This window comes from Oryctolagus cuniculus, chromosome 1 (genome assembly GCF_051225735.1).
Source record: "Oryctolagus cuniculus isolate XC-2025 breed Fujian yellow rabbit chromosome 1, ASM5122573v1, whole genome shotgun sequence".
NCBI classification, from domain to species: Eukaryota; Metazoa; Chordata; class Mammalia; order Lagomorpha; family Leporidae; genus Oryctolagus; species Oryctolagus cuniculus.
In genome coordinates this window covers 235,466,941-235,487,965 of record NC_142867.1, presented here as the reverse complement: position 1 = coordinate 235,487,965, position 21,025 = coordinate 235,466,941, and the positions used below count along the sequence as shown (strand labels likewise).

The following is a 21,025-nucleotide window of genomic DNA, read 5'->3' as shown; positions in this document are numbered from 1 at the left end:
GCAGAGAGCTGGATTGGAAAAGGAGTAGCCAGGATTCGAACTGGCACCCACATGGGATGCCGGCACTGCAGGCAGAGGTTTAGCCCACTGCTCCGTAGCACCGGCCCCCAAGGTTGCTTTGAAGTAAGTACCAGCAGGTAAATAACAGTGTTAGAGATAGTTCCCGCCCAATATCCATTCTCTCGTCTTCCTTAGGAGCATTTGTTTGTTTGTTTAAATATTTGAAAGGCAGAGTTACAGAAGCAGAGGCAGAGAGAGGTCCAAAGCCAGGAGCCAGGAGCTTCCTCCGGGTCTTCCCACGCAGTACAGGGGCCCAAGGACTTGGGCCATCTTCCACTGCTTTCCCAGGCCACAGCAGAGAGCTGGATCGGAAGTGGAGCAGCCGGGACCTGAACCGGCGCCCATATGGGAGGCTGGCACTGCAGGCGGCAGCTTTACCCGCTACAGTGCCGGCTCCAGGATCATAGTTTTGTGCAAGGACCATTTCTGCCTCTTAGGGTCAGATGGGCCTGTGTGACCAGTCTGCTCACTGGGATGCGACACGGAGACCGTGGTGGGTGGACTCCTGGCAAGTGTCGGAGACCCGTCTTGGTTGGGTTTTGTTCAATTACCGTTTAGAAAGGTTTTTTGAAAGACAGAGGGAGATTCCCTTGTATGGGTGTGCTCCCCAAACGCCCTCTACCACTAGGTCTGGGTCAGGCCCAAGTTAGGAGCCCAGAACTGATTCCGGGTCTCCCACCTGAGAGTCAGGGGCCCGACGGCCAGAGCCGACGCCTGCGGCGGGGCGTCGTCTGCTTCCCCAGGTGCGGCGGCAGACCAGGGAGCTGCGTCAGCGGAGCGGCCAGGGCTCCACTGGCACTCACATGAGGCTGGCGGTTTATAGAGAAGAGCTGGAGTCTGACCCCAGTGTGGAGGCCCACCAGGGCAGCGCTGGCACCTGCCTGGCTCCCGGGGCCTCGGCCTGCTTCATCTCACGGGCAGTCAGAAGGGGTGGAGGCAGGCGTTTGAATTCTCCCGTTCGAGACAATCGGGAACTGGAAGAGGTGACGTTGTGTTTGGCGCTGCGATGGTTAACCTCAGGTATGTCAGATGGAACTGGGGCAGGGGCTTAGCCTGGCCGGCAGGATCCCACAGTGGCGGTTTGAGGCCAGCTTCCCGCTGACGGGCACCCTGGGAGGCAGCTCAAGCGGTTGGGTCCCTGCCACCCGCCAGGAGCCTGGTGGAGTTCCTGCTGCTGGCTATGGGAGTCAGGCGGGTGTTCTCTGTTGCTCCCTCATTAAAGAAAAAAGAAAAAAAAGGTGGATCCTGGCACTCAGATTTGTGTGTCCCTGTGCAGGTCTGAGTGGACTCAGCAGAGCACACTGGCCCGCAGGCGGTGGCGTTCTCACCCCCGGGGGTCACGATGGCTCTCGGTTGGGCAACCCCCCAGGGCCAGCACGAGTATGGGTCACACGTGGGCAGCCAGGAGGCTCTCCTTGTCCGCATGGCCTCCTACACAGCCACCGAGATTCCGTCACGGGACCCACGCAGCCAGCAAGCCAACCCGACCCACTGGCTTCCCAGATTCCCACCTTCTGCCCTGCCTGCCTGTGCACACACAGGTTCACACATGCGCACACACGTGAAAGATACACACGCATGTAGAAGAGACACGCACCCGTGCACACACGAGTTGTTCCTCTGGAGAACCCTGGCCGGTACGTGTGATGACCGCTGGCACAGTTACATAAGCAGTCCTTGCGTGTGGGAATTACTTTAATTTCAGCGAAACACACACAGGGAACCAGAGACGTGAGGGAGCAGACACAGCAACTGTGGCCATGACGCCCGGAGACGGACAGCTGGGCTCGACAGGAAATGCCCGGTGCTTCCTGGGACCTCGGCTGAGAGGAAGCGCGGACCGTGTGACATCGGGTAGACCCCGGGAGCCGGGACCCAGCCCTGCCCTGGGCTCTGGGCGGGGCGTCCCATGCCCCTGCCCACCTTTCTCAGGCTCACAGAACCAAGGTGGCCCCTGGGGTGGGCCCAGAACCTGGCCACCCTCCCTCTGAGGCTCCCGCAGGCACAGGCGCAGCAGAGCTGCAGCGAGGACGCAGCTGCTCCCAAGGGAAACCCCCGGGACAGGAAGTGGGACGCGGGGCGAGGCCTGGGCCAGCTCGCTTCAGGCCACAGCTGCTTCCCGCTGCTGGGCTGGCTTCTCTGCAGGCTATCGGGGTCATCAGCTGGCCTGCTTCCCTCTACGAGGTCGGTCCCCAGGGCCGGCCACTTCCAGTGCTGGTGATCCCGGGACCCCTGGTCTTGTGGGGCGCCGGACAGGACAGGGCTGGCCTGAGGCATCTGGCCACAGCAGCGCCATGACCCGGTTCTGCACTGCAAGCCGCTGAAGGGTCTTGGGGTCACTAGACGCCAGGGGACGGGTGGCCCGTCTCTGGTGCAGTCCAGGGCAGTGGGCTTGGCAACGGTCAGGTCTCTGTGGTTTCACCCGGCAAAGCCGTGAGAAAACGGAGCTCACCCACCTGGAGCAGTCAGGACAAGGTCTGGGCCTGGGGTGGCTCCCAGCTGTCCTCAGAGGGCGACACAGGCCTGACCCCAACTGTCCCCCACTGCTAGCAGGAGACAAATGAGGCTGTCCCCGGGGCCTGAGGAAACGCGCCTGTGGCTCCAGCCCTGGCCGGAGACACTGACTTCTCGGGAACACTGATTCAGTCCAGGACACCTCCAGCTGGGCCTGGCTTTTGCCAAAGAATGGGACCCAGAGCCACGCACGGTCCCTGGCCGTCTGTGACCACAGGTGAACCTGGCTCCCCAGGCTCTCTGCCACCAGCACCACAAGGTCAAGCTAAGACTGGGCTCAGTGCCAGCTACACCATGTCTGCCGCCTCAGCCCACGAGGCGCTGGTCAGGGTGCTCAGGGCCAAGGGTGTCCCCAGCCACCCAGGGCCAGTGGCCCCACAGAGCAGGTCACAGCCAGGGCCAGCTGCACCCTTTGCTGAGGGACCCCTGGGGCCCTTCTGACTCCCATGGGTGGCACTGGCAGCCACGGCCTGCCCCAGCCGCCACATCACCCTGACAGCAGCCCTGGCCGGGGCAGTCCAGCCTTGGGCCCTGGGCCTCGTCACACATAGTCCAGAATCTCCGTCTCCATCTCGTTCTCACTGCCGTCCGACGGCTTGAATTCCTCCTCCTCCTCTTCCTCGTCCTCCTCCTCCTCCCCGGACTCGTAGGTCAGCTGCTCCTTGCCGCTGTCAGCCTTGGCAGGGCTGGAGAAGAGGGCTGGGCGAGAAGGGGACAGGGCCATGTGTGTCTCAGCGCGGGCTTCGGGGCGGCCCCGGCCGGGCTGCAGGTGCCCGGAGCAGGTTCCCGATGCAGCCACTGGGCTGCAGCTCTGAAGAGGTCGCGCTCAAGTGTGGGGGTGCCAGGAACCCACAGTCTCACCAGCACCGCAGGGGATACCGAGGCAGACAGGCTGGAAGACCACTTCCCGGAAGAGCCACAGGGGCTGCAGAGCCTCGGCCCCCTCCCTGGGGGCAACACAGGGGGGCTGTGTCCACGTCCAAGACAAGGCTAAGAAGCCCGGCTCCAGCTGGACTGGGGGAGCGTGGCTGGGCCTGGGCCTGCTCCTCCCCCGCTGGGGGCAATGCCCTGAGAGGGGCCCTCGTGAGCTCCCAGCTGCTCAGACCCTTGGCCCGCCAGTGCTCTCGCCGCCTCTGGCCCGGGGAAGGAGCCGGGCAGCCGGCCATGGGCTCCTGCGTCCCTGCTCCCCGAGAAGCTGGGAGGTGGAGGACAGGCCCTGGTGTGGCCCTACAGAACCCCCCACGGGCAGGTGTGGCCCCTCAGACCCCCCACGGGCAGGGGCGGCCCCTCAGACCCCCCACGGGCAGGGACGGCCCCTCAGACCCCCCACGGGCAGGGGCGGCCCCTCAGAACCCCCCACGGGCAGGGGTGGCCCCTCGGACCCCCCACGGGCAGGTGTGGCCCCTCGGACCCCCCACGGGCAGGTGTGGCCCCTCGGACCCCCCACGGGCAGGTGCGGCCCCTCGGACCCCCCACGGGCAGGGGCGGCCCCTCAGACCCCCCACGGGCAGGGACGGCCCCTCAGAACCCCCCACGGGCAGGTGTGGCCCCTCGGACCCCCCACGGGCAGGGGGGCCCCTCGGACCGCGCGCAGGCCTCACCAGGCCTCCTGGCACGGATGGTGTGCCAGACCATGAGCGACATGGTGTCCCGCAGCTCGTCGCTGGTCTTGGGGAGGCACCAGCCGTCCCGCTCCGTGCACAGGCTCTCGGCGCCGTCGTTGCGGTGGATGATCCTCTGCAGCCTGCACGGGGACAGGGCCGGGTGGAGCGCGCAGCACGGCCCCCCGGGAGCCACAGGTGGCGCCCCGCCCCACTCGGGTCTCAACCCTGCTCTTGGCTGACGGCGCTAAGGGCGAGTGACAAAAGGTGCCAGGGAGCCCGGCCGACCTGGCGTAGGCATCACGTCCCACGCCCTCCACGGCAGCTCGGGCCTGGCCAGGGTCCCCCACTCCCAGGCGGCTACGCCCCCCATGGACAGCCAGACCCTGGCCCCAGGCGACCGCCTAGCACTGCCCGAGTCCCTCAGGGCCCGCACGTACTCGTCCACGTTCAGGTCGCACAGCTGGTAGAACATCTGTCGATAGGGCGGCAGGGCCCCCTCCCGGAAGATGTAGACGGAGTCCTGGGGACAGAGGGCGCGGGTCAGGGGAGGGGAGCTGAGCCCCCCACAAGGACGTCTCCGAGGGATCCGCCAGTGCGCCGGCCCAGGCTGGCCGCGGACTGAGAGCGCAGGCTCGGACTCTCCGGGAGGTTCTGGCCGGGGTGGGGCCGGGCCTGGGCCCCGGGAGGGTGGCCTTGCCAGCTTTCCTCCAGAAGGACCGGGGTCTGTCGAGCGCCTCTTCTCTCCCCACCCCGCACCAGCCCTGGCAGAGGAGCTGCCCCAGAGCTGAGCGCGGGGAAGCCACTGCCGCACCACCCCCACCGCCTCACTTTGTGCCAGCCCCGCCCGCTCAGCTTCGCAGGGGTGACGGCCCCCGTGGGGACAGGAGACCGCTAGGGCTGCAGTTAGAAGCAGCCACGCAGCGCGGGGCTGTCAGCCTTCCCTCCCTCAGACAGCGCTCGGCCCTGCGGGGTGGGAGGCGGGAGGGCGGCTCCAGGACACCCACCTTGAGCTTGTATTTGTTGGAGGCGGATTTCTGTGGGTCAGCCGTCCCGGACGGGCCCGCGTCCTGCTTCAGCTCGTGCGTGGTGATGAGCTGGCTGGCTGTGCGGGGACAACGGCAGTGCTTTGGCATCTGGGGCGCGTGTGCTGGGGGGCTCTCCTGACCACCTGCCTGCCCTCCTGCCTGCCCCCCCCAACAGGCAGGAAGGGCCAGCAGCGCCCTGGAGCGACCCTGGGAAGCGCCTCCCCTCACTGGCCAGACGCCCACCTTCCTTGTCGTGGGCCTGGGGGCCGGTCACTCCCGACCCACAGGACGGGCCTGGGGTGCTTACCCGTCTTTTTGACGGTGATGGGGAGGCTGTAGTTGTAGGCGCTGCGCTTTGCTTTGACAGGCATGTCACCGGGGGCGTAACCTGCAGACGAGGGCGGCTGTGTCGGGGCAGGCGCAGGGCCGCTCCTGGAAACGCCACCCCCGGCTGCCACGCCGCCACCACGCCCAGCACTGCCGCAGGCACCCGGCCCCTGGCGCAGGAGCACACTGAACGCGGGACTGCGGGACAGAGCTGGGGCCTTCCTTGTTCCTATGCTACTCTGTGTCCAACATCTCACCAGGGAGGGGCTTCTTTATCCTCTCCATGCGAACACTCTTATTACAAAAGCAAACACTAGAAACAGAAATGCAGAGACAGAGAGAGAGAGAGAGCACGCGCGAGCGAGAGCCTCCCGTGGTGTTTACCGTATTTCATTCCACAGCGGATTCGGAAATCAAGCACTTGATAAACTTTGGCATCCGGGTGCTTGCGGGGGTCGTACCCGAATCGGATCCACAGGCTTCTCCAGGGGCCTGTTATCTGCAGAAAAGGGTGGGCGAGTGAGCGCGGCCAAGCTCCGGGTGGGCTCCGCCTCCTTGCACAGGTCACTGGGTCGCAGCACGTGTGAGGGTTTTGAGATCAGCTAAGGTCACGCCCAGGGAGCCTGCTCGTGGGGCCCGGCCCCTCACCAGTGTCCAGCGCTCTCACTGCCCCAGCCAACTGGCACGAGTAGAGGACTTGCATCGAAAACTAGAGTTTAGGGGCCGAGGGGGCTTTCCAGTGGGTGGGCCCAACAGGATGGAGGCACAGCCTCTCCCAGGCTGCCCGCCTGCTGCCGACCCCACAGTCAGGTCTTAGGCCAGTTCCCTAGTGCTCTTTGTGGGGGCTCCGGGCCCCTTAGGGGACCTCAGCCCCAACAGCCCCTACCTGTGCTCCCTGCCTGGGCTGAACCAAAGGTGGACCTGCCCCCACGGAGCCCCACTCAACACCATCAGAGGGCACTGAGCTGGGGCCTGGGCCCTGGGCTCTGCAGCCAGGCAGGCTGGGCCAGGTGGCGTTTTCCCAGGGCTAAAGCAGACTGCAGGGAGGAACCACGGATGGGAGGTGCACACGGCCCCTCAGCGGTCATCGCTCCTGCATCCCCAGTCATCCAGACGTGGCCAGCTCTGTCACAGAGGCTGCAAGACCGGGCCTCCTGCTCTCCCACAGCTCTCAGGTGCCAGGCGTGGGGGTGCGGGCTGAGGACCACCTGGTGGCAGGCCAGCCTCACACTCACCATGTAATAGGCTATCAAGGGGCGGGCCGGCCTCACACTCACCATGTAATAGGCTATCAAGGGGCGGGCCGGCCTCACACTCACCATGTAATAGGCTATCAAGGGAAGCAGGATCTTGAGCTTGTCGGGGTGGATGCTGATGTTGGCCTTGACGGCGTTCCGGGACCAGATGGGACGGACGTCGAACAGCTGGGAGGGTCAAGGGCAGGGGCCGAGTGAGAGACAGCAGCCTCCAGCCCTCAGAGCCCACCCTCCCCAGCAGGCTCGGGGTCACAGGAGCCCCTCCCGAGAGCAGTCAGCGATGAGCAGGGCCCAGGCTCCCCTCAGAAGTGTGGCTGCACGCCACACAAGCCAAGTGCAGCTGGGGGTCCGAGGGCCTCGGTCGGGAACTAGCCAGAGCACCGGGACCCCTAACTTAAAGGGCGGGCGCCTGCGCTGGGACACCGTGACGACAGGCGGGGCGGCGCTGGCCCAGTGGCCACAGAGGGGAAGGTCAGGGCCGACACGGCCTTGTGAGCCTTCAGTTGGGAACCTGGCCGTGTCCAGGGGCAGTGCAGAGACATCAACAAACTCCACGCAACAACCTCTGGGCACCAGCTGCCCCAGGGAGCAGCTGGGTCAGCAGCGGCAGCCACGGGGGCACCTGCTGTTCATGTCTGTGGGGACACGACAGGGGCCCCATCTGTGGCTCTCACAGCACGTGCAGCTGCGGGAGGGGGTGGCTGCCCATGACAGGGCCCCAGCTCTAACAGTGGCTGTGGTGCCGGGACCTGGCAGACGGGCACTCCCGCTGGTCTGTCACCCCCAGGGAATGGACAGATGATGCTCAGGCGACCCAAGAGCTGCACTCCCAAGTCACCGTCTGACAACGCACCACCCTCACCAAGGGACCTGCTGCACTTGCAAGCCTGGGAACGCGGGGCTCGGCTGACTCCTGGCGGGGACGAACTCCCACAGACTGACGAGCAGGTGTGAGGGCGGGCGGGCTCACCTTCCGCAGCCCCCCCTCTGTCTTCTGATCCACAGGGTTGCTGCACACCTTCCTCCAGGTCTGCACCGCGGCCTCCAGCGGCTGCACGGGCACCTCTTCATCCTCAAAGTTGACAAAGATGGCGTTGTGGGGGCGCCGGGCCCTGCTCAAGCCAATGAGGTTCTCGCCCGAGAGCGGGGGGTTGTTGTAGCCTTCCCTGGGAAAAAGCAGCTGGTGAGGGTCCGGCATGGAGAGTGGTCCCAGCGGGGGGCCAGCAGCACCGTGGCCATGAGTGGAGCCCAGGGCTGCTGCCCAAGGAGCCTGGCCAGGGGCTGCCAACAGGGGAGGAGGGGCCACGACTGCCGATGGCACCTGAGGCAGGTCAAGGCCCAGCGGGCCCAGAGGCCGGGTGTGGGAAAGGTGCCGCTGTGAGGCCAGCAGCACCAGCACCGAGTCCTGCACAGCCACAGCGAGAGGCACAGGACAACGGCCATGCTTCCTGACAGCCCACGACTCACTTCCTGTCCCTCCACAGCCTCCCAGATGCACAAACCACTGTCCGGTGGAGTAACTGAGGCCGCAGGAAACAGGAAACCTGGGCAGAGACAGGCTTCTGATAGAGGCCCCGGGACCCAACCCAGGGGCCTGGAGCGGGTCTCGCCCAGCACCTGTGCTGCTGCCTCAGGTTCACTTCGGCGCCTGGGACGCGAGCGGATGGAGGACCCCGCCCGCCCAGCGGCAGGAGCAGAGCCCAAGGCCAGGCTCCACGGGCCACACCCACAGGACATCCGACGCAGAACTCTGGGAGGCGCGGAGCCGTGCGGGGCTCCGGCCAATGTTGCAAATGTACCCCCTGGGGCGCTGACCGTGGGGGACACTGCCCACATGTGGTGGGACTGGATGGGGAACCTTTCGCTGTAAACATACAGCTGCTCTAAAAAATAAAATCTTTTTTTTTTTTATTTGACAGATAGAGTTAGACAGAGAGAAAGAGAGACAGAGAAAGATCTTCCTCCCGTTGGTTCACCCCCCAAATGGCTGCTACAGCCGGAGCTGTGCCGATCCGAAGCCAGGAGCCAGGTGCTTCCTCCTGGTCTCCCGTGTGGGTGCAGGGCCCAAGCACTTGGGCCATCCTCCACTGCCTTCCCGGGCCACAGCAGAGAGCTGGCCTGGAAGAGGAGCAGCCAGGACTAGAACCTGGTGCCCATATGGGATGCCGGTGCCGCAGGCGGAGGATTAACCAAGTGAGCCACGGCGCCGGCCCTAAGAAATAAAATTTTAAAAGCATGCAAACAAAGCAGGGTTCCAGAACTGTCCATGGGGCCCAGGCAGATGCTGCCCCTTCTTGGACGTCAGAAATGGTCAACTAAGACCAAAGCAGGGAGACAGCCATGAAGAAGCCACAGCCCGACAGTCTCCCAAGGCCCCCGGCCCCCTCCTTGGCTCTTCCACATCTCCCACACCCTGCACACCTGCTGAGGCACTCAGACATGCATTCATTTTTTTTTGAAAGATTTATTTCATTTATTTGGAAGGTAGAGTTACAGAGAAAAAGGGTGTGGGGGAGACAGAGAGAGATTTTTCCATCCACTGGTTCACTCCTCATGGCTGCAATGCCCATGGCTGGGCCAGGCCAAAGCCAGGAGCTCGATCTGGTCTCCCACGTGGGTGCAGGAGCCCAAGCACTTGGCCGTCCTCTGCTGCTTTCCCAGGTGCATCAGCAGGGAGCTGGATGGGAAGTGGAGCAGCCGGGACTCGAACCGGTGCCCATATGGGACGCTGGCGCTGCAGGCAGTGGCTTGACCCACTGTGCCACAGCGCTGGTCTTGGACTCCAGTTTCGCGGGGTGAGTGCTGCCGCTTGTGTTTGTTTCTACCTCATCTTTTCCTGCACAATTATGTCACTTGTGCACTGCGACAGGGACAGTGAGTCTCGGGTTAGGGGACAAAACCCACAGGGGAGACCACCACGCCTGAGCCTTCCGAAACGTGTACTGTCTGTCAGGATCGCCCTGAGCGGCGTGGATGGCGTCGTCCCCGGCAACACCGGGGTCCCTGACCGCAGGGCAGCCTCCAGTCTCGGCCGCTCGGCTTTCAGCCCAGCTCCCTGCCAACGCACCTGGGAGGCAGCAGCGGTGGCTCAGGGGCTTAGGACCCTGCCACCCAGGTGGGCCCAGATGGAGCGCCCGGCTCCTGGCTTCGGCCTGGCCCAGCCCTGGCTGTTGCGGCCACTTGGGAAGTGAACCGGCAAACGGAAGACCCCCCCCCCCACCGCTCCCTCCCCTTGTACATCACCCTGCCTTTGAGTAAAAATAATTCTTAAAAAAACCAACCAACCAAACAAAAACCACTGCCCTGAGCAAGTGCCACACTGCCCTGCTCTGGGGGCTCCTGCCGCCCTGCGAGCCCACGAGGAGAGCCAGGCACTGCCGTGGACAGCAGGCGGTGGGCACAGGCACTGCCGTGGACAGCAGGCGGTGGGCAGCTGCCTGTGCCTGTCACTGCAGAGCAAGGGCCCTGCCCGCGCTGGGGCTGTGTGTGTCCCTGTCACTCTAGGCGCACGGGGGGACGGCTGGCAGGGGTCTCTCAGCGACACCACCCTGGGGGGCTCCTGCGCAGGTGGGGCCCCGTCAGGCCAGCCTCCTGCCTCCCCCGTCTACCTGGCACGAGGAAGCCCAACCTCACAGGACCCAGCTGCCGGCCCGCACACCCAGGGAGGCCGGCGGAGCAGAAAAGTCAACAGCACCCTGGGAGAAAGGACAGGTTCTTTCCACACGCTGAGTCTCCGGGCCAAGAGCACGCGCCCTCCGCCTTGGCTCACCCCGGAGGCTCAGAGCCAGGGTGCCGTGGCGCGGGGGGTGCTCTCGTCCCAGCACCCTGTTCCTCACCAGCGAGCAAACTGCTTGGTGTGGGGACACTCCAGGGCCATGCAGGCACAGGAGGACCGGCTCGCCCTGGGTGGGACACACACCTGCCCCAGCGCTCCCCAGGGAGGGGGCTGACCGGCTCCAGGACACAAAGTACCCCACAGTCAGGAAGCCAGTGGGGGGCTTACAGATCAAACACACCCAGGGCCACCCATCAGAAGCAGCACACGTGGCCCCGGGCGGCTTCTGTGACCGGTGTGCGTGTGTGCGTGCTACCCCGGCCAGGCCGTGTGAACGAGTGCTCCAACCCCGCCCCACGCATGACCCAGGCTGCAGGGCCCGCAGACGCCGCAGACCTGCCCTTGAGCCCAGCCCAACCCGGCGCACGGCGGGGCCAGGACGGGGCGCGGCGGGGCAGAGCGCACATCCCGTGTCCCGAGGAGCACGCGGGTCCTCCTGGACAGTTCTAGTCAGTTCTCTCCAGCCTCCAGGCGCCTGGAGCTTTCCGTGATCAAGCGCGTTCTCTCTGCTGGCGCCAGAGGCCCTCAGTGCTCGCGCTCTCAGGCTCATGCTGCTGTGAGGGCGCCCATCCCCCGTCTGGAAAGTTCTCCCCAGATCACCACCTGCTGGCTGTTATCACAGGGTCCCTTTCAAATGGGAGCTCCTCCCTGCCACCTCAGCCCCGCCCAGCCTGCTGCCGGGTTCCTGCCGCCTTGCCCAGCTCCAGGCTCGGCCCAGAGCTCAGCCCCACCTGCCACCTGTCCACCAGGCTGCAGGCAGCACCCCGGGCACGACGGGCACGGGTCAGGACTGTGGGTGGAAGGAGGTATTCAACGAGGGAGGCTGGCATTGTGGCTTAGCGGGTAAAGCCACTGCCTGGACTCCAGCATCTCATACAGGTGCCAGTTCGAGGCCCAGGTGTTACACTTCCGATCCAGCTCCCGGCTAACATGCCCGGGAGAGCAGCAGAGGATGGCCCAGGTGCTTGGGCCCCTGCACCCACAAGGCAGCCCCAGAAGAAGCTCTGGGCTCCTGGCTTCAGCCTGGCCCAGCCTCAGACATTGTGGGGGGCTCAACCAGCAGATGCAAGACTTCTCTGTCTCTCCCTCTCTCTAACCCTGCCTTTCAAATAAATAAATAAATCTTACACAAAAAAGAAACATTTAACAAGGAAAGGGCCTCCCGCCCCTCCAGAGGTAGCTGTTCTGGAGTGCAATCTTCCGACTTTTCGAGGCTGCTAACAGCACACCACCGTTCACATCTGCCCCAGGCTGTCCCACAGCGCGAGTCACGTCAACAGCCCGCCTCTGCAGACTGCAGCCCTGAAGCCGCAACCACGCCACAGAAAAGCTCTGTAACCCACGTCCCCACACATGGCCACTTTCCCAGGTCTCCTTCCTCTGGCTCGGCCGCGCTCCCGCCTCCCTCACGGGGCCAGCGCCACCTGCTGAGCGCCCGCCCCCTGCAGGCCAGGCCTAGGTCGGGACAGACAGACGGCTGCCTTTTGCCTTCCAAACTTCAGGCACACGCAAGCAAGGACAGCGTGGCGACACACAAGGCCCGGGAACGGGTACCCGGGCAAGCGACAGACCCGCCTCAGCCTTCCCGGTAGAACGGGGGCGAGGGAGGCATGGACGTCAGCCCTGGCTCCCTCGCAGGAGGCCGGACACGCGGCTGCGGCGCTGTGCTGTCACCAGGTCAAGCCTGCATTCCCCACCCTGCTCAGCCTCGGCTCTCACAGGAAGGAAACACTCCCGTCCAGCTGTGGGGCACCCGTTTCACCTGAGAGCCACGCGGCCTGGGGAGGGGGCGGCAGGCAGCAGCGGGGTGTTTCACCCTGAGGGGAGGGGTCCCCCCAGTCCCGTGCTCTGAGCAAGGCCTGTGTGCAGGGAGGCAGGGCGGGCGGTGGTTCTGGGAAGGAACCCTCACGGCAAGATCAGAAACGACACAGTGGGACAATGGGGGCTCAGCTTCCGCTGCTGAGTCGACAAGGGGGGCAGCAGAGATGGGTGGACGACAAGGACGTGGCCCTGAAGTCTGCTGGGGCGGGGACAGAGCAGCCCAGAGGCCCGGGGAGGTGGGACCCAGCTGGGGCTGCAGCAGGAATTCCCAGGCAGCCCTCCCGGGTTGTGTCTGTCTCAGCACGGCAGGGGGTGAAGGCACAGAGGTCGTCTCTCAGCAGCAGCCCTCAAGGCCAAGGCCACCTCCTCAGGGATCAGCCAATCCGGGCTCTCCCAGCCCTGCTTACAGAGGCCCTGTGCCGAGAACACACGAGCCTTGTAAATTTCACCCGACACCTGTGCCAGGTGGGTGCTGCTGTCACCCCACGTGCAAGGCAGGAAACGGACCTCCGGACTCCTGAGCGGCCGGCTGCAGCCGGGCCCCGTGCCCAGCTCCGACCCCAGCCCTTACCGGTGCTGTGTCTCTGGCCGGTAGAAGTAGTCCACCGGGGTGTCCAGGCGAGAGAAGATGGGCGGGGGGATGTAGAGCGGCAGCTCCTGGTGGAAGAAGCCCTCCTTCTCCGGCTTCAGCATGAGCAACTTGTCATACATGGACCTGGGCCCGCCGCCCGCCTCCGTGTGCACAGCCAAGTACTGGAAGTCGGACATTCCTGGAAGACAGGCGAGCAGATGGCAGCCACTGGCACCGCCGCCCACAGCGCCGAGGAGGCCCTGCGGAGCCTGGTGGGCGCGCGGGGACCACACCCCTCCCGTGAGCTGCTGCGCATCAGCCCACGGCACCAGGTAGCAGCGAGGGTGAGGGTGCAGGTCGGTAGGGCCAGCGCAGGACAGAGGGTTAGGCCGCCATGTGCAACGCCATCCACGGGAGCGCCAGTTCAAGTCCCGGCTGCTCCACTGCCAATCCAGCCCCCGGTGATGCACCTGGGAAAGCAGTGAAGACGGCTCAAGGCTCGGCCCCCGCCGAGGTGGGAGACCTGGAATCAGTTCTGAGCTCCTGGGTTCAGCCTGGCCCAGTCATGGCCACTGTGTCCAGCTGGGGAGTGAACCAGTGGAGGTAAGATCTCTCTGTCACTCTGCCTTTCAAGTAAATAAACAATATATTTTTTAAATAAAGACGACGCAGCGTGCTGGTGCTGCGGCTCACAGGGCTAAGCTGCCACTAGTGAGGCCGGCGTCCCACAGCGCTGGTTCGAGTCCTGGCTGCTCCACCTCTGATCGAGCTCCCTGCTAACGTGCCCAGGAAGGCAGTGGAAGGTGGCCCGAGTGCCCAGGTCCACTGGATGAAGTTCCAGGCTCTGGCTTCGCCCTGACCCAGCCTCGGCCATCAGGAGTGAGCCAGTGGATGCAAGATCTATCCCCCCGCCCATTCTGCCTTTCAAACAAGTAAACAAATCTTTCAACAACACACACACACACACAAAGGCACAACGTGCGCGGGAAGCACCTGTGCCGCTGTGAAGCAGCCCGGGAGGCGGGGGCTCCTCACCTCCGGCCAGCGCACGTGCACAGCCCGGGGCAGCTCCCGGGGAGACAGCCCCACGGTGTCACGCTGGCGCGGCACGCGGCCCTCTCGGGCAGGCTGACCCCAGCTCCGGCCTTCCGCTCACCACTCCTCTCCTGCCGGCTTCCTCTTCCTTCCTCAATCCCCGCCCCTCAGACGATGCCCGAGAACCACAGTGACCACAGGCATCTCCGACACTGCGGTGCCAGGCCCTGCCCGTTCCCGGGCGTCAGCCCCCGGGCTGCGAGGGCCTAAGGGACCCCCACGGCACAGACAAGGCCTCGGGGGCCAAGGGACGCTCAGAGCAACAGGCAGAGCTCAGGCAGGCCCAGCCGCCGGGTCTGTGGATCCGCACCCCACTGTCCCTCCCGGCACCGTGCTGCCTGCTCACCGGGACTCCCTGCAGGGGGCAGACTGACTGAGCCTCCGCAGGATACCCGCAATCTGCCAGGAGGGCTCGGGGCTGAGTCAGGCTGGGAAGGGGGGGCAGGAAGGCAAGCCCGGCAGCAGCCAAGGTCAAGGTCAAGACCGGGAGGAGGTCAGAAAGCCTGGGGTGGGGCGGGGGCAGCTGGTGTGGCGCAGTGCCACCTGCTGTGCTGGCAACCCCCACTCCCCGCAGCTGGAGCACCAGCTCAAGTCCCAGCCACTCTACTTCCGACGCAGCTTCTTGCTAATGCCAGGCAAGGCCGTGCATGACGGCCCAGGGCCCCCGGGAGACCCAGGGAGGCCAGATGGAGGTGGGCTCCCAGCTTCAGCCTGCCTAGCCCTGGCTAATGCAGGGGGTGAAGCAGCGATGCACGTTGCTCCAAGCTGCCCTGCCTTTCAAATACGTGAATCTTTAAAACACAAAAACAAAAGCAAAGCCAAAACTGAGAGGCGTGCACTGGGGGTGCCCCGTCAAGGTCACACCAGAGACTGCAGAACTCTGGGCGGCGACGGGCCTGCGGGCTCAGGGCGCTGCCCCGGAACGAGCCACGTGCCTGTGCAGGTGGCCCACGTGGCTGGCGCGGGCAGCTGGGACAGCGGCCCCGAAGGGGGGCCTCCACTCACCCTGGAACTTGTAGACGACAGGGACGATGCCGACCACCTCCATGTCGAACGTGATCTCGGGCTGCGCCCCGGCCCCCGGCCGCCGCGTCCTCCTCCGCACGCGGAGCAGCAGGCTGCTGGCGCTGAGGCGGTTGGCGCACACCGGGTGGCAGTACGGGTCCTTGGGCCGGAAGTACAGCTCCAGCCTCTTGGTGGGGTCCGTGTAGCTCTGCGGTGAGGCCGAAGGAGACAGAGGGAAGCCGTGAGGGCCGTGCAGCCGGCAGGGAGCGGCTCCTCTCTCCGGTGGGGACCCAGGAAGGGCCGGGGAGCCACATCTGGAGGACACGGCAGCCTGGCCCTCACCCGGCGACAGATCAGGGACCCCCTGTCTTCCAGGACACTACAGCTGCCTGGAGCTCGAAGCCTTCCCTGGCGCTGCTGGGGCTGACTCTCCTTCAGCCCAGAGATCACTTCGGAGGCCCCCCGAGGCTGGGGCGGGTCTGGGCTGCTACTGCCCGGGGCCACCTGCTCTGGGACCGGCCAGCAGTCCTGGCATCCAGCCTCCTGGCGCTAAGGCCCCAGGAGACTAAGTGACGACCACTTTAATCTTCCCTACAGCTTGCTTGCCCGGTTCCTCCTCCTCACAAACCCTAAGCGGCAGGATTGTTGATGCAGCAGCGAAAGCCGCTGCCTGCAGTGCCCGCATCCACACGGGAGCCAGTTCGAGTCCCGGCTGCTCCTCTTCCAATCCAGCTCTCTGCTGTGGCCTGGGAGAGCAGTGGAAGATGGCCCAAGTCCTTGGGTCTCTGCATCCACATGGGAGACCCGGAAGAAGCTCCTGGCTCCTGGCTTCAGATCAGCGCAGCTCCAGCCATTGTGGCCAGTTTGGGAGTGAACCAGGGGATGGAAGACCTCTCTCTCTCTCTCTCTCTCTGCCTTTTCTTCTCTCTCTGTGTAACTCTTTCAAATAAACAAATAAATCTTTAAAAAAAAAAAACCCACACAATTTATTTAAAAACAAACAAAAAACCACAGCAGGTTAAGCCGCCATCTGCAAGCATGCTGTATGGGCACGAGTTCGAGTCCCGGCTGCTCCACTTCTGATCCAGCTCCCTGCTAATGTGCCTGGCAAAGCAGCAGAAGATGGCCCAAGTGCTTGGGCCCCTGCACCCACATGGGAGACAGGGACGGAGTTCTAGACTCCTGCATTTGGCACGGCCCAGCCCCAGCCGTTGTGGCCATTTGGGGAGTGAACCAGTGGACGGAAGCTCTCTCTGTCACTCTGCCTTTCAAATAAATAAATCTTTTAAAAAAAGGCCGGTGCCGCGGCTCAATAGGCTAATCCTCTGCCTGCAGCGCCGGCACACTGGATTCTGTCCCGGTTGCCCCTCTTCCAGGCCAGCTCTCTGCTGTGGCCAGGGAGTGCAGTGGAGGATGGCCCAAGTGCTTGGGCCCTGCACCCCATGGGAGACCAGGAGAAGCACCTGGCTCCTGCCTTCGGATCAGCACGGTGCGCCGGCCGCGGCGGCCATTAGAGGGTGAACCAACAGTAAAAGGAAGACCTTTCTCTCTGTCTCTCTCTCTCTGTCCACTCTGCCTGTCAAAAAAAAAAAAAAAAAAAAAGTGCCCGTGTTCCGCATCAACGTGTGACTCTCGCTCCTGACGCAGGCCTGGGTTCCTGCACCACGCGGGGCACCGTTGAGGTCCTGGCCACTGCGCATCTGGGGAGTGAACCCGTGGACAGGAGCTCGCTCTTTCAAATAAAGAAATTAAAAAGAGAAAGAAAGAAAAAGAAGGCACCCTAAGAATAGCCCTTACCCTGCAGAACTCTGGGATTCTTAAATAAAAACACGCGTAAAGCACTCAGCCCGGTGCCTAGCGCGTGGCCGGGACTCAGGAGTCACCTCCAGGCTAAGGGGCGCGTGGCCCGCCCTGCGGGGGAGGAGACTGTGCGGGAAACAGCAACGCAACCGGACAAGGCGCCTGCGCTCCCACACCCAGGTCCACGCCTGGCCCTGCAGACCGGAGCTGCTCGGGGGAAGAGCCGGAGTCGCACACGGCCGTGGTCCCCAAGAACCCGCTCTGAAACACGCGTCTCTGGGTCCCGGTGGACTGGCTACCGGCCCAGCCGAGGGCCCGGCACAGAGGTGCTCAGGAGACAACGAGGCCCCTGCCGAGGGCTCCCAGCGCGGTGGGCAGGCGGACCCGGGGGCGGGCGGGCGCAGGTGTTCCGCCCAGGCGCCGTCTGGGTCATACTGGAGGGGTCAGACCCCGAGCAAGGGCCCCGGTCTGGCCCCGCCAAGGCAACCGTGGGTGGGACCCGCAACTCCTGAACCGTGAGGATCAAGATGTTTTTCCTGTTTCAGACGCTGGTTTCCCTGGGCTGTGGCCAAGGCTCCGTCACACCCTCCACGAACATTCGGCGAGCCGGGCCGGCCCGGGTGCACGGGCTAGAACCCAACCTCGGGCTGGAACCAAAAGGATGAGGAGGGGGCTACCAGCCGCCAAAGCCCACGAGGGGCGCCCGCCCGGCCGGGGGCGTGGTTTCCGGACGTGGCCCCCGCGGGGGTCGCGCCCCAGGCTCGTGCACCTCCGAGCGTGCAACGCGGGCAAAGCACCCGCAGCCACCAGCGCCAGCGGAGGCCGGCGCGACAGCCCGTGTCCCCCAGGGGTCAGCCGCGTCCACTCTCCTCCGGCCCGGCCCTCCGCTCGGGGCGCGGCCGCGGCCGGCGCACGGAAGCCGGACCTGCGGCCCAGGGCTGCGGACGCACGCAGGGCACCCCCGGCCCCGGCCACCAGGGTCCCCGCCAGCCCTCCCGGGACGGGGCCCACCGCCGGCCACCTCAGCGGCGAGCCCCGCCCACTGGCCGCCATGTCCCGTTGCCACGGAAACCGCACCGTCCCCCGGGGCGGCCACGTCGCGGAGAGGCCCCGCTGCTTACTCGAGAGACGCCTTCCTCGCCGCCCAGAGTGGACAGCATCTTGTTCACGTCGCGCACCACGCCGGGGTACTCCACACACACCATGCGCCGCTCGCGTTTCAGCTCCAAAGCGACGGCGGACCCCGGCCGCGCGTCCGTCGCCCCCGCCGCCATCCCTGCCGGTCGCGCCGAGCCCGCCGCGGTCCGTTCCTCAAAGAGCTCCCCCGACGCTTTGTCTCAAAGGTTCCGCGGAGACATCGTTCCGGGCTCCATCAGCGGTTCTGCGTCCCTACACCCTGAGGTTCAGCGCGACGCGGAGGCCTCCGTGAGTAAACGACTGCCTTGGTCTCGGCTCTGTTTAAAATGTAGAGAGTTGACCCGGGGGACCGGGCAAGGCGTTCTCTCTCCCATCAGCCAGCGAGGGACCCTGAGGACTGTAAGTCAACACCAACTTTAGCCAATGAGGATCCGAGGACGAACAGAGATTTTTTTTTTTTAGCCAATGAAAATGCAGGAAGAGCCATGTCCCGCCCCCTCCTCCAACCTCATAGGTTTTAACCGATGCAGAATCAGGATTCTGCCGGGCCCCGCCTTCTTCCGGGAATTCCACCCAATGATGATTGGGGGCGCGCCTGAAGCAGACTTCCGGTTTGCTTCCTTCCGGGGAGAAGGTTCCTCAGAGAATGGTTTCCGGCGTCCCACTCCTCCTAGCGGTTTCCTGCGGGCTGGGGCGCGAGCGAGTCGTGCACCACACGCCCGCTCCAGGCTGTGAGTCTGTCCTCCGCCGGGCAGGTGTGGGGCCACCCGGGACAAGCCGATCCCTTGAGGGTGGGCGCCCCGAGGTTCCGACATGGCTTCCGGATAAAAGAGAGCGACTTGATGGTTCTGGGTGGATTTCTTTATTAAGGTCGTCCATCCGCTGGTCCACTCCCCAAATGGCCACAACGGCTGAGCTGCGCCAGGCCAAGGCCAGGGTCTCCCACGCGGGTGCGGGTCCCCGCACTCGGGCCGCAGCAGGAGCTGGATGGGAAGTGGAGCAGCCGGGGCTCGAACCGGCGCCCACGCGGGAGGCCGGCGCCGCAGGTGCGCTGGCTTCCACCGACGGACGTTCCCGTCCAGCCCCTCTCGCCATCGCGGGCTGACCAGGTGGCCTGGCTACCTGAGAACGCGGCCCCGGGCAGCCCTGGCCGCCCTCGGCTGTCGGCAGGAGCAGGCCGGCCCCGGTCCCCGCTCGCCTGGTCAACGCGGGAGCCGCGCCTCTCCCACGCCGCGGTCCTTCTGCTCCCAGAGGCCAGGTCTCTCCTTCCGGCCAGGTACCTGCCTCTCACCAGAGCGGCGGATGCCGGGGCCATCGGGCTGCGCGTGGGCTCGCGTGGGCGAGGGCTCGCGCGGAAGCGGCCCTGCTGGGCCCCGGGGCGGCGGATGCCGGGGCCATCGGGGTGCGCGTGGGCTCGCGTGGGCGGGGGCTCGCGCGGAAGCGGCCCTGCTGGGCCCCCGGGGCGGCGGATGCTGGGGCCTCCTGGGGCTGCGCGTGGGCTCGCGTGGGCGGGGGCTCGCGCCGAAGCGGCCCTGCTGGGCCCCGGGGCGGCGGATGCTGGGGCCTCCTGGGGCTGCGCGTGGGCTCGCGTGGGCGGGGGCTCGCGCGGAAGCGGCCCTGCTGGGCCCCGGGGAGGCCGATGCCGGGGCCATCGGGCTGCGCGTGGGCTCGCGTGGGCGGGGGCTCGCGCGGAAGCCGCCCTGCTGGGCCCCGGGCCGGAACCAGGGAATACCAGGTGAATAAATGAATGATCTGACCTCTCTTCCTGGAGCCGGCTCCACCCGCTCTGTCTGGACGGTCCCCGGCCGGGCTCCCGCAGGTCCGGGCTCCCTCGGCAGAGCCTCCCGGCTCTGGGACTGGACGTGACCCTGGCTCATGTCCTCGTGCCTGTGGGCGTCCATCGTCCGGGTGTCGCCAGCCGCACTCGGCGTCTGCTGCAGCCGTGTCTGACTTCAGGGCCGGGTTCCCGAGGGGCGGTGGGGGCTCCTCCGCCTGCCATGGGCTGGTGAGTGTCCTCCCGTGAGGACGCCGGGCGGGCTGGTGACCTGCGGCTGACCGTGGCCTCCCCCGACAGCGTCGGAGCAAGGGTCTCCACCCGGCCCACCTTTGAGAATGGTGAGGTCCTCGGCCTCTCCCCGGGCGAGCCCTGCCCAGGCAGAAGGAGCTGTTTCCTGTGAGCAGGCTGGGGGCTGGGTGCGAGGGCAGGGGCAGGGGCTGCTGCTGCAGGAGCCTGAGGAGTGGGCTGGGCGCCGGGCCAGCTCCAAAGCCCGAGGCCCTGACCCTCCCGCACCTCTGTGATCCCGGCCCCCCCCCCAGTGCTGCTGGAGGCCCCCTCTCCGCTCTCTCTCGCCCAGGTGGGCCCTGCTCTGGGAACCACTTCTGGGTGGAGCCGTTCGGGGTCGCTGCCCCGCCCAGCTGTGCTGCTCTGGCCGGGCCCAGGCCGGCAGGGAGTGAGCAGGCTCCCGCGGCCAGGCGGGCCTAACGCTGGGGGGCGGGGCCGGGCAGGGGGCGGGGCCGGGCAGGGGTAGGGCATAGGGGCGGGGCCAGGCAGGGGGCGGGGCCGGGCAGGCAGGGGTGGGCATAGGGTGAGGCCGGGCAGAGGGACGGGGCTGGCAGGCATGGGTAGGGCATAGGGGCGGGGCCTGGTAAGCACGGGTGGGGCCAGAGGGGGCAGGGCTGCGGGCGTGGGCGGGGCACAGGGCGGGGCCGGCAGGCGTGTGTGGGCAGAGGGCGGGGCCAGGCAGAGGGGCGGGGCCGGGCTGCTTGGGGCCCAGTACCGGGGTCACCTCCACTGCCCTCTATGACACGGGGCCCCCGGCCCTGGGCACTGCAGCCGCCATCAGAGAAAGGAGTAACGTTCCACCGCAGTCCCGGAGACGCCCGGGCTCCACCTGGGGCTGCTTCGCGAGCGACCCGTGGGCTCGGAGCAGGGGACAGTGACCGCGCCTGCCCGCGAGGCGGTCAGGACTCGGAAG

At 65.8% G+C, this 21,025-nt stretch overlaps 1 protein-coding gene across 4 annotated transcripts; it reads right to left on the bottom strand.

The window, feature by feature from the left end:
- Window positions 1–1,737: 1,737 nt before the first annotated feature.
- On the bottom strand, window positions 1,738–18,429 carry GTF3C5 (general transcription factor IIIC subunit 5). 4 transcript variants are annotated; one of them, XR_016226412.1, is made up of 12 exons: window positions 18,035–18,429; window positions 15,114–15,321; window positions 13,014–13,212; window positions 7,757–7,952; window positions 6,850–6,954; window positions 5,915–6,029; window positions 5,511–5,591; window positions 5,183–5,280; window positions 4,616–4,698; window positions 4,176–4,318; window positions 2,041–3,273; window positions 1,738–1,983 (listed from the first exon to the last, which is right to left on the bottom strand). XR_016226412.1 is itself a non-coding variant. In XM_089322037.1 (11 exons), the coding sequence occupies exons 1-11, from the start codon at window positions 18,185–18,187 to the stop codon at window positions 3,116–3,118; spliced, it is 1,539 nt and encodes a 512-aa protein (XP_089178163.1). In that variant the 5' UTR covers window positions 18,188–18,429; the 3' UTR covers window positions 1,738–3,115. The 4 variants fall into 4 exon arrangements, 2 of the variants coding, with proteins under 2 accessions (XP_089178163.1, XP_089178165.1); XR_016226424.1 differs by lacking the exon at window positions 5,511–5,591 and having other exon boundaries at window positions 18,035–18,329; XM_089322037.1 differs by having other exon boundaries at window positions 1,738–3,273.
- Between the last annotated feature and the right edge of the window lie 2,596 nt (window positions 18,430–21,025).